The sequence below is a fragment of the Lycium ferocissimum genome, chromosome 9 (genome assembly GCF_029784015.1).
Source record: "Lycium ferocissimum isolate CSIRO_LF1 chromosome 9, AGI_CSIRO_Lferr_CH_V1, whole genome shotgun sequence".
NCBI classification, from domain to species: domain Eukaryota; kingdom Viridiplantae; phylum Streptophyta; class Magnoliopsida; order Solanales; family Solanaceae; genus Lycium; species Lycium ferocissimum.
The window spans coordinates 50,841,461-50,854,949 of NC_081350.1; the positions used below are offsets into that span (position 1 = coordinate 50,841,461).

General features: G+C 32.5%; 1 protein-coding gene across 1 annotated transcript; it reads right to left on the reverse strand.

The window, feature by feature from the left end:
* Positions 1-2,150: 2,150 nt before the first annotated feature.
* On the reverse strand, positions 2,151-4,206 carry LOC132031213 (glutathione S-transferase U19-like). The gene is made up of 2 exons (XM_059421092.1): positions 3,808-4,206; positions 2,151-2,612 (listed from the first exon to the last, which is right to left on the reverse strand). The coding sequence occupies exons 1-2, from the start codon at positions 4,171-4,173 to the stop codon at positions 2,265-2,267; spliced, it is 714 nt and encodes a 237-aa protein (XP_059277075.1). The 5' UTR covers positions 4,174-4,206; the 3' UTR covers positions 2,151-2,264.
* Between the last annotated feature and the right edge of the window lie 9,283 nt (positions 4,207-13,489).

The following is a 13,489-nucleotide window of genomic DNA, read 5'->3' on the forward strand; positions in this document are numbered from 1 at the left end:
CCCCTAACTTATGAATTGGTGATGGAAGCACTCTCTCACTAGAGCATACACTCGTTATAATCCCATTTAATCACGTATCAAAACTTTCTATTCATATATCTTATCCAGTTACAGAGTTTGTCTACATAACGTGAATGCAAACTCTTTTTGGATACAAAGAAAGAAAAATACGTATTCTACAGATAACACAATTCTAATACTTTAATTTAATTTGATGATGCACTAGTTCTTATCAATAAAAGATAAGATGGAAGGAAGGTGTATATTCTAAAATACAAAGACTATATACTTGTAGCATTGATTAAACAGTGGCTCCTTTTCTTTTTTTTATATATATATATTCTTTTTTACATTGACAAAAATAGGGTAAGAGGAAATATGGGAGGGATTACATATGTATCAAATACCACAATGTTTGCAACCAAAATGCACGCAAAAAAAAAATTATTTACCATTATAGGATGACATAACCAATTCATAAATTAAATTTGTCGTTCAGATTCCTCTAGGATTTCATTTTAAATTTTGCCACGCAAAAATAATCTATATTCGGTTCCCAATTCCATATCATATACGCAAGAACATTGGAGAATGTTGTATGAGAGATGAATGTAAAGATGGGCAATATCCATTATATTTTTTATTTTTTTCATTTCATGTTCCAAGACAACTAGCAAAAACCAAATAGAAAGGCAATAATTAAGAAATAGAAAGCTTTAGGTATAAGTCTCATTTTATTTGTCCTACTTTATCAAGGAGGATCAGTAGTGCAGAATTTAAAAAAAAAATAGGCGCGCTATAATAAAATGATAAATTTTGAATTTAAATTTAATGGGTTCAATTTTAAGTTCTTACTATGAGTTCATTATACTTTTGAAATCATAGGTTCAAAATTGAATTTCTTTTTTCTTTCTAATTTTATGATTTATAACTTGTATACTTCCAGTTTAGTCAACTTATGAACTCGTTGAATATATACTACATCCTCCACTGCTATTGATTTAGTTTAGACATTTAATCTTATTATACGACAAAAGGAGAATAGAAATTTCAATATGTTACCACACATGCCCACAAACGTGATATGAAACCCAAGCTCAATACTAAGAAATAAAATTAAAAAAGACGTGGGATTTGAACCTCCAAACTTTACTTGTAAATATGCACGCAATAATCATGTATCATAGAACTTTTTTAGCTTAGACGCGTGCACACATATGTTACTTAATATATCGATAGAGGGGAGTATGGATACACCAGAATCCATATTTTTCCTTTGATGATGAAGATGTTACACCATTAGAACCTCTCACTTATTATAGTCCCATTTACTCAGGGCCAAATCTGTTTGGTTTTGGTTAAGGTGTGAATGGAAAATGAAAGAATTCAAAATGGAGGGAAATGCCAAATTTGAAAATGGAGGAAAATGAAAAATTCCTTTTTACAAAGGAACTTTGTCTCACATTAGTAGGGAAAGAAAGACTGAGGAAAAAAGTTATATGTAAAAGCACTTCTTCTAGCTCATAAAGAGTTGAGAGGAGAGTCTTCCTCACGCTGTCGTCATCGCTCGGCTTCGGATTTGGATTTGGTCAAATGATTTGATTGATATATTTTTTAAACTAGATCTATTTGCTTAATATTATTAATTTTATTAACGTTTTATTACCATTAACTGTAACGGTAATTTAAATTCCTCCCTTTAATTTTCGGACATAGCTGTTTTATGTAAACAACCATTTTTTGTGAAATGTCACCTAGAAGAGTTGCATCTCTTCGGACTGGACTCAACCTTTAGGCTATAAATACTGGCTATTCCTCAAATTTTTTCCTTATGAAAATTTCTGCAATCTTTCTTCTTTCTTTCTGCAAAATACTTTCTGCACCCAACAGAAAACTTATAAGTGTGATTTGGCCGATTATTTGCATTCGCAAAGACACCGGCGTTTGAGGTACCGCTACACCGGTGACGGTAATCCGTTCTATCCTGGGAGGAAATAATCCGTAACCTCGGGTACTTGAGGGGATTAAGTTCCTTAAGGATACAATGTGAAATCAGTGGGCTCAGATTTGTTCATCGTTAATTATGCTTCTTCCCCATTTATGATTTTATTTAGTTTTTGTTTCTAGATTATTTTTTGCGAATACAGAAAGATAACAAAATCTAGTATTATAAACCGGTAACTCAAACAAGGTGATGAATTCAGTAACTGAAACCTGAATTCTCAATACATATAATTAAAATCCTAAATCCGCATATGAATTTTCTAACCATGTGCCCATCCTCTCTTGAATTCCAGATAAGCTTGATAAACTTGGTCTGTAGTAGGAAGTGACTTAGATACAGAGTCTCTGTTCAAGCACCTGTCTCCCCACATCACCAGCTTAGGACATTCTGTTTCAATTATGTTGAAATTTGCAAATGTCTTGAAAACAATGAACCAGTTGTAGAAGGGAACTAGGGCAATGTCTACAAATCCAAAGACATCTCCCCCAAAATAAAGTTTGTCTCCAAGCTCTCCTTCCAAAAACTTGGACCACTCTAAAAGTTCTTTCTTACCATTTTCTTGTTCTTCTTTTGCCCCCATCCATACCTTTACACTAGACTCGTGTACCTAAATTGATGCTTATAGGATTATCTATATGATAAATAATAATATACAGATTGTTATGTAATAAATAATAGTACAAAACTTGTTATGTAATTAATGAGTAATAAAGCGATGATTGTTATGCGTCGAATAATAGAGATAGATTTTATATGGATTAATTGCGTAACTTATGGGCATTTTGTTTTAGATATTGTTATTCGCATATTGTTAATGCATATATTCTTATTCTACATTATGTCTCCTATTCCTGCTGGTTCATAATAAGTGAATTTCTGGTCTTTCAAGTTTGATATAAAATGATTGATTTTTTTTGTAAAATCAAAAAATTATTATTATTATTTTGTAAATTGACGCTTGGTTAATAAAATACCTGAAATTTTTTCTAAAAAAGTCTTTCAATGCTGCTTTACATTTTTATATGAGTAGATTAGGGTAATTTAATCAAATAACTCTATCAATTAATGTTATTAAGTGGTATTTTTAATGGAAGTGTCAAAACCTTAACAATCACTTGTTGTAGACAGAAGAGAGTATTAATACATAGCTAGATTTTCGTTTAAGAGTATAAGTTATACCACAATTAACAATATAATTAACTTTAGGTTTTTCAGTATTAAACTCTAATTAACTTACTCTGAGTTTATTAGTATCAGAAACCACACTAATTATGCAGGATTTTGTATCGAAAATAAAAAATTGTATAAAATTAATACAGAGATTAAATTTTCTTATACTTCAACCGAACAACCCCTTCCATCTTGATATTTTGGTACTTCGTCTAGAGTTCTTAGCTTGTAAAGCTCATAGCGTATATAAAGTTTTCAACACCACCAAGTTAAGTCCATACAAATATCCAAATTTACGTATGAAACATGAAGAAGGCGTTCATTTTTCTTGACACAACCAAAACCTCTCTATAATCGTCATCCTCTATAATAACATTTTACTATAATGGTTTTTTTTTTGCTGGAATCAATTTTTCAAGTTATGTTTATATTATATGTTCTCTATAATAATAATCTCCAGCAACCAAATAAGTATTTAGATAAATAAACAATTATAGAGAGATTCAACAGTACTACTAAATTAGTCTATATAAGCCTTTATCTACACAAGTTAAATCACACAAATATCCAAATATATGTATGAAACATATTGAAGGAGGAGATAAAATTAGAAGAGCCAAAAAGTCTCTTACCTTCTTGTTGATGAAGTCAACCAAGAACCTAGCTTTAGCTCTCTGGTAGGGTTCAGAGGGCAATAAGGGGAAACTATGGTTCCAGACCTCATCAATATACTGAATAATGATATCTGATTCACAAACTGGTTTACCCTTATGAACAAGAACCGGCACCCTTTGCTGAACCGGGTTCATTTTCATAAGCAGATGACTTTTGTTAGACAAGTCTTCAAACTTGTGGATGAAGCTAATTCCTTTCTCAGCAAGGGCAATTCTTGCTCTTGTTCCGAAAGGACTAGGCCAGTAATCTAAAAGCACCACTTCTTCTGCCATGTTATTCTTGAAAGATAGACTTTCTGGTTCTTTTTGTGGTGCCAAAGTCATTGAGGAGAGACTTAATTATCATTTACTTGAGACAGAAAGGGACAATTCAATCATTGAGTTTTACTATTGATTTTTTTTTTTGTTTTTCATTAGGTATTCGGTATCCATATTAGATTCCAACTAATTCGGATTCGCGCGGCGTAAGGTCAATTTAAGGGAGATACGCTTTCTAACAGGATAGTTATTCCACCCTCCCACAGGGATAAAATAACACTACAATCCCGGAATTAGTTATACAGCGATTTTATCCCAATTAAACGTGGGATAAACTCATTTCAAATATAATCCCGGGACTATTTATCCTTATCCCTCATACCAAACAAACCCTCAATGTACAATTCACACGTCTAAAAACAGACGACCCGTTCAATATATTTACACTGAAGGTGCTCTGTTATCCATGAGCCTTCAATGAATATTTCAAGCTTTGGAGAAAGGTTCATCCCTCCCTACAACAACTTTAGTAAATTTTAAAATTCAAAGAATCTGAAAAAGTATATTTTTCTGCTGTGATGTGACGATATTGAGGCAGCTTTTTCAGACCCTAAGGGCTCATGTCTACTAAAGCATCTTCTCCATAAATGATCTCTTATGTGCTTCAACTCTATGTTCCCGTTCCTCTATATATGGACATGCTCTATGTATATTCATTTGTCATGCATTTTCACTAAGAGGGTGTTTGGATTGGCTTTCTAAAATTAGCGTATAAGCTAAAAGTTAAAAGTCATAATTTGGGAATATACAACTTTTGACTTTTAGCTTTTTTTTTTTACTTTATTGGCTTAAAAGTAAGTGCTCAAAAATACTTTTTATCTTTTCCAAACACCAAAAACGTAAAAAAGAGCTTAAAGCCAAAAAGCACTTTGGCTTTTAAGTGCTCAAAAACACTTTTTATCTTTCCAAACACCCTCTAAGTTCACAATATTAGTGTATATTTCCCTTGAATGCACACTTCACTATTAATTTGGAGAAAAAAGTTTAGTGATTTTTCATAGTGTATTGGTCTCCCTATTAAGTAAATAACTTACTTAATCAAGATTTTTTTTCAGGTCTAAAAACGATAAATGAACATCATGTTAAAGTTGCATTGTATTGGGGCAGCGATACAAACATGACGTAGGACAGTTTACATATTCTTAATGTTATTCCTTCTAACATGGAACAAGGATTAGACACGATACGAACTCTCGACAAAGGGAATGCTATAATACGTGAAAGAAATGACATCATGAATAGGGTATTTTGGTGCAAAACTTTTCTTTCAAACATCTCATTTGGAAATCGCATTAGATGTGGATTCGTGCCAATAAAAGATATAGGGAATAGCCATTACATACCTTGTCGATTCACTCAACGACAATGACGAACTCAATCCGCTCAACACCTTAACCCACAATAAATGACAATAACGCTAATGTCAAGCATATACGAAGCTGACACATTTAGATATAGTTGTGGTGCTCGTCCAATTGTTAAACTTCTATTAGATGTTGAGTACGATTGGTTAGTTAGAAACTTGCATATTAGCAGGAAAACTAATCCAAATGAGTTAAGGCTTGCTATTTCGGGTAGATGGCTATTTTCCAATGTTCAGGGCAATGCTCGTTCTTCTGAAATTTCCATACACTGACAATGAGTCTTTGCAAGATTTTATGATGGCTCCTGATACAGCGTGTTATATGATAAATCTTGATTTGTTGGAGTTGTATATTAAAACAGAAGTGTTAGATATTGTTGAGCCCTCATGTAATATAAATGCCCCCTCTTTGAATTTTGTTGTGCCCTCTTTGAATCTAAATGAGTCCCCTCTTAATCTATATGAACCATCTGCAGATATAATGAGTAGTTTTCCATAATTTCAAAGTTTTACGAGTTTCTTATCACAAAGTACAACACCACAAATTGATGTTACATCCAATAGATATGGACATGGAGGTTCTAACTTTGGTACACATTTTGATGTCGGTAATTATAATTGTTATGGTTCTAAAGATGGTGCAGGAACTAGGAGGTTCCTCAAGTTCCGGACATTCCAAGAGTTTCTGAAGTATAGGCTAGGATAGAAGTTGATGCTTATGATGATGCTCATGCCGGTGAAGGAGGTAAGGATTCTGACAGCGATGCCCTGAATGATGCATATGACTCAGATGATATGAGTGTCTCTGGTAATGATAATGATAATGATCAACAACCAACCGATAAAATACCACAAAACACACCATTTCACACGGACAACATTCTATTTCTGTACGATTTTTAAGATCGTGTAGAGGTGTACGTTCTACCCGTGAATCAGAGGGTGTTGGCTGTAAAGTTTGGTTGGATGATAAAGAATCTGATCTTGAGTCTGGAAAGTTGTTCCCTCGTAAGAAAAGATTAAACACTACTGTAAAATTACGAAGTTTGCAGGTTAACAGAAAGTTCACCATATAGGAATAAAAGAAATTATTGGAGTGTTAAGTGCAAGAGGTGGGGATCAGGATCAGATTGGATGCTTGAAGGTCGAAAAACACCAACAAATTTATGAATTATCCGAAAATACTATGGTAGGCATACTTGTCACATAGGTGTAATCCCAGAAGATCATTTTAACTTGGTTTCTAAACTGATCGCCTCTTTGTCGTTACCTTACCTCAGGAATAACCCTCAATTCAAGGTTAAAGATGTCCTGACTACTGTGGAGGATGCATTAAAACATACATCGTCCGACAAAATGGCATGGCTTGGCCGAAGGTGTGCATTCAAGTCAATATATAGTGATTTTGATCAGTCATTTGTGCAACTTTCAATGTACATGAATGTACTTCAACATTTTAACCCAGGAACGGTGGTGGAATAGTTGCATGCCGATCAATCAATGGCTGAGCTATATGATTTTAAATATTTATTCTAGACATTTAAACCTTGTATAAAAGGTTTTAAAAGAAACAAACTTGTCATCTTCATTGATAGAACTCACATTAATGGGAAGTATGACTTAAAGATGTGAATTGTTGTAACTGCAGATGCAAATGGGGAAATACTTTGCAATTTTTTATAAGGAGACCAAAGAATCTTCTCCTAAAATACATAGAAGTTTTTATTATTTGGTTGAGTTGCATGAGCCGAGTGCATATCATCGTCTATGTCTTGGGCATGTGAAGGTTAACTTTCTAAATTTTCTAACAAGCAGCTCGAGGGATTGATGTGGCAGGCCATTGTCCAACACCAATAAAGTAAATCAAAGCACTCATGAAATGTTTGAAAGATTATGAGGCTATGGCGTATAATTACCTAATAAAAATCCCACTAGAAAAGTTGACGATTCATCGTGATTCTGGTAGAATATGGGGCATCTTAACAACCAATCATTCTGAATCGTTCAATGGATTTTTAAAGAAATCTCGAGGTCCATTGTATTCTATCCGGAATGTGCTGAATCAATCCAAACTGGCATTATATCCTATCTTGTTGGTAACACTAACCGTATCCCAAGCTATTACAGGTACAACAGCACGCCAAACACCAGAACCACTCACACAATAATATGGTAATAAAGAGAAAACACCAGGACTGTACGGATGTCATGAAAACTGTATAATCAAATAAATTTAGTTAGTTTTAGTGATAGACTTAAAAAAATAAAAATGACACAAGTAAAACTATTATTCAAATGTATAAAAATACCAGATGCTCTAAGATTAAATCTAGCTGATCACGAAATAAATATATTAGGTGAAGTGTTTCTGTGTCGTGGCATAGCCGATTAACCATACATGAGCACACGGTGGTCCTGATAGGGTAGGAACTAGCCCCTCGGCAGCTTGTGGATCAGGATCTCTTTGTGCCCTAAGAGGCAAAATTCTCTCATGTACCCATACTTTTATTATATAATATAAAATACAACAAAAATATTAAAGAACACGTTAATTTAAGCAAACAAATTAAAGTGACTGACCTGAAGTAAAGGTAAGAAACCATCAACGACTCTAATCCCTCTCTGCGATGCACGACAAAGATGCATGTAAAGTATCGCAAGTGTGGCTACATCCCAAGCATATTAACTTTGGACAAGTCCTCAAGCAAATGTAGATACATCAACTTGACCTTGTTACCTGATGTGTTAACCGAAAGCATACCCTCAATGATCCACAACATGTACAAGCACACCCGCTGCTAAACAACAATGTCAGGAGTATTATCAGTAATCAGAGGAAGTGATGGTGATGTTATATGACCAATCAAGGATATCGTTAGCAATCTGCCCCTGAAATTCTTAATCAACCTCTACTGGTGCCCGGCTTAAAAGATCTACCATACACACCTATCACTGTATAGGATCTAGGGTAAAATCTATCTCCGTCACTAGTAACCATTAACTGGCAGCCCATATAATACAGTCACGACCTGCAATGTAACGTGGCCTCCGCAGACCGAAGATGGAATGTGTGTCTTTCTTGTTGCCATCTTTCGACCAAAGTAGTGATCATAGCATGATCTAGTGGCGTGTGTCCAGCTGCATTCAAATTCTGTAAGATAAAATCAGCAATATTAGTTCAAATAAACACAATAATAATGTGGTAATAAAAAATAAAATTAAAAAGTTACCTCTTGAAGATGCGTTTTCTGATTTGAATGGTTGATTAATGCATAAATTTTTCGGATAGAAGTGATCCTTACTTTCCAAATAATGTTTTGACTTTTTTTTTTTTTTATGTGTATCAAACAAATTTATGGAGAAGGCTCTTGACTGCAATGGTGAATGAAGAGGGGAGCGCAGAGAAAGTGGTGGGGAAGAAAGGGATACATTATCATTTATGAGAAGGCTCTCTCAGGCAAGGGCGTTTTTAAAAGATTGTTGAAGGTGCCTTAGGATGTATGAGCCTTTAGGTCTGGAAAAGCTATCTCACTTGTCACATCAAAGAAGAAAAATTTACTTTTTCAGATTTACTGAATTTAAAAATTTACACTAAAGGTGCTTTAGGGGTGATGAACCTTTCTCCAAAGTTTTACACTAAAGGTGCTCCACCCAACGGCGTTTTCACTATTTTTGTTATGAAAATTCTGACAAACCCCTTTGTTGGATTTGTCCCTCAAAGGACACCATTTCGGTTAAAAATTCAAACAGAAGGATCCTATACATGCAATCACAACTCTAATTGGTCAGTCTTTTAAAAAACATCTTATTTCTTGTGTTGTACTAACAAATTAGTACTTCATTGAGAAAGAGTTTCCAATATTCCCCCACATGTGGTAATGTTTAAGCACTCCCTTTGCTTTAGCTTATATAAGGTGATGTTTGTGAAATTTAAGAAATAAATAATATTTTTGTGCATGCTAAAAGTATTTTTGAAATTCATGATCTTAAAAGTATGATAATATTTATGTGTAAACATTTATCTACACCCGACATTTACATCAAATAAAAAAATTTAACTTTAGCAAATTAAAGTGAAAGTACATACATTCAATCATGGTTAAGTGATAAAGGCCAAACCCATCGGCGGCCACTCGTGGTCGTCAAGTTTTTTCACTTAGACACCTCAAATACACTTTGTTCCAATTAGACACCTGAGGTGGACCACAATTGTTTCATTTAGACACTTTTTACCCATTCAGCCAAATATGTGATGTGTGTGTAACCTACTCGCTAATGACGTGGCAAATTGACAAATTAAAATAGTACATGTGGCGTATATATCCAAAATAATTATTAAAAAATAAAACATGAGTAAAACAATTATTTTTATTAATTAAAAAATTAAAAAAAAAAATCCTATTTTCTAAACCCCATCCTCACCCACTTTTTGACTAAGCAGCCACCATTAACGTTTTCTATTTTGATGATTCTCTCTCAAAAAAGATATTTTTTTCAAATTTGATTAAAGAATCCATTTCGAATTGAAAAACATGATGTAGTGTTGAGATTTTCATCACAATTTGTTAATCCAAAGTACGAAAAAGACTTTGATGGTTCCAAGACATGATTTTAATTTCTAAAAAGGTGAAATTACATAATTTTTTAGCTGGATTTCTTTATATTTTCTTGAATATATTGATGGGTTTTTTTCAATATTTTGAATCCTTAACCCAATTGGGTCTTTTGTATGCAAAAAACGCCATGCTTTTCTCTGCCACACCCCTTGTTTTCGTTTTGTTTCTTTAAATCATGCTCAATCAAAAAATGAAGTTCCATCGAAAATTATTTTAGACCTAAATTTATTTTATATATTTGTTGTCACATATGGTTTAGAGATTTGGTGGTTCTTGTGGTGGAGTGAAGAGGGAAATGACAGAAATGATGGATCTCAGAGAATATTCTAGAAAAAATGTTCGTGCTCCACAAAAGCCCATTTACACGCACACACACATCAACAAAAAGTGTTCAATAACATATTTTAACTCAAGTTCATCATGTCTAAATGAAATAAGGGTTAGTTGAGATGTTCAAGTGAAAAATACGGACGACCATAGGTGGCTATCGATGGGTTTGGCCAAATATGTGTAAGCGAGACAATATTATTAATTCAAGAGTATTTTGATGATTAAAAAATAAAATTGAAGAATTGAATTAGTGTTGAAGCCTAAATGTGTTTATTTTAGGAAAAAGCACACAGATGCCCACTGAAGCACACTATTTACACATTGTACTTTTACTTTTTGTTTTTGTTTTTCGTTTCTTTTTCAAAGCCGACATCATCATGATGTCATTGTTGCACATTGTACTTTGGTTCTTGTCCCTTTTTTTGTTTTAATTTCTTGTTCTTCTTTTGGTTACTTTAACTTCTTGTTAATTTTGTCCATTCTTTTTTGCCTTTTAGTTTTACTTTTGAAGATAAAAATGAATATAATAGCTAATTATTTTTAGACTAATAAAAATATAAAAAAAATTAAATAATTAGACTACAACAAGAAGTAATTAAGAAAAATACTGATTAAAAAATACTAAAATCACTAGCTTATTTATTAAAATCTAAATTATTAGAAAATATATGTTTAAATTTTCCTTTCATTTTTTTTTCGTTTTTCTCCGTTTCTAATTTCATTTATTATTTATTCAATTTTTTTCTTCTTTTTTTCATAATTTAATTCTACACACCATTTGGCTCTTTTATTTTGGTTTTTTTTTTTAGAGTTTTTTCTCTTTTTTCTATCTAAAAAAGATAACTGATATACTACATCTTTTTATCTTTTTTATTTCTGTCTATATCTCAAAAAAAATAAAATATTCTAGTATATAGTATACCAAATCAGTAACAATTGAAGTATATTGTTGCAGTATACTATGATAGCCACATGATATATATTATAAACTGATAGAGGTGTCATAGAAGATTGGATCATTCCTTCAAAAAATGCTACTCAGTCCTCTATGATATTCACATGGTATATCATATACTGACAGGGTATCATAGAGGACTGTCAGGTCATTCCTTAAAAAGATACTCAGTCCTTTATGATACGCACATAGTATATATCATATACTGACAGAGTATCATAGAAGATTAAATCATTCCTTCAAAAAATACTACTCAGTCCTCTATGATACCCACATGGTATATCATATATGAATAGGGTATCACAGAGGACTGGTAATTCATTCCTTCAAGAAAAACACGCAGCCCTCTATGATACTAGTCTGATATATCGTATATTAACAGGGTATCATAATCGACAGATTCATTCCAACATTACTCAGTCATCTATGATGCTCACACAGTATATATTATATATTGATAGGATATCCTTGAAGACTGATTCATTTCTTTAAGAAAAATACCCCGCAGTCCTCTACAATACCCATGTGGTATATATCGTATCTTATATATTGACAAGGTATCATAGAGAACTGGTTCATTCTTTCAAGAGAAACACAACTCAATCCTCTATGATACCCATATGGTATATATTCTATATCTTATATTAACAGTGTATCATGGATGACTGCCCAAATGATGTATCATATTCACAAGAAGACTGATTCATTATCATATTCACAAGAGGACTGATTCATTCCTTCAAAAAAGAGCTCAGTCACTTACGATCCAACATGGTATATATCATATACTGACAGGGTATCGTAAAGACTGGTTCATTCCTTAAAAATAAAAATAAAATACTTCTCAATCCTTCTATGATACCCACATGGTATATATCATACACTAACAAGGTATCGTAAAAGACTGGTTCATTCCTTCAAAAAATAAAAGAAAAAATTATAAAAAAATTCAAAAAATAGAGTTTAAACTTAATTTTGATATATTAATTTTTATATCATTTTTAGCAAGTTAAAATTCGTAAAATAATTTATAAAAAAAATAGAGTCATATTTTAGATAAAACCTTTGTTTTCATTTGCAAAAAAGAAAATAATTATAAGAATATTTTTTTATTAATTTAGATTTAAATAAATAAGAAGAAGGTAAAAATAGAGAAAGGAAAAAAAGAAGAAAATATACTAACCAAATTGTATATTACTTAATTTGATTCCTTGTTTGCTTTGAGTTGTCGTGTTGCTTATGCTCTTGCATTTAAATAGTTCAGTGTATTTTCGCAGATGCATATAAACACAATATGGAGAGTCCCAGAAGCAAATTGAAAGATCATCAAGAGTTCTAAATTTGAAAAATTTCAGAATTGTCAGGAGTGTGTGAAGAACCAAGCTGGATACATGTTCCTTGTTCCTTAATTTGTTTCAATTCGTTGAGTTCACTCTTTGTTCATTGTGTTAGGTTATCGAGTTGGAACCTAATATGCTTATTTAGAAACACTCATATGTGTTTTTAATTGTGGAACAATTGGCTTCAAGTTAAAGTTAACTTAACGGGTTGCAAAATTCGGTGATTGTTGGGTTTAAGGCTTAGATTTAAGTCTTATAATTGCTGAGTTGTGATTTGACTTTGACTCGTTATTTTAGTGGTGTTTCAGTTAAATCCTAAAAGGGTAAGTCGTGATTTTTGCACTTTGAGCCAGTTGATTTTCCATATAAAATCTCATGTTTTTTCTTTATTTCGTGCTTCACAGTTTAAGGAGATGAATAACACATGAATAACCAACTTCTTCAAAATTAAAGTTAGGCAAGTTTCAGGAGATCGTGAAAACTTAGTAAGATTCAATTCAAACTTCCCGATTGTGTTGGATTGGTGAACGAAATAACACATGCATATTTTGCATTCATTAGTTCAATATAAAGCAATAGTTAATCGGTACATATAGTTTTACGTCTATGGGAACCACCAACTCTCGATATAGCTTATGATTTTTGTAAAGGGAGAAACTTACAAAATGATGCAATTAGCATGTTATAAACAAGGACGGAAAGTTCAATAGTTAAAACT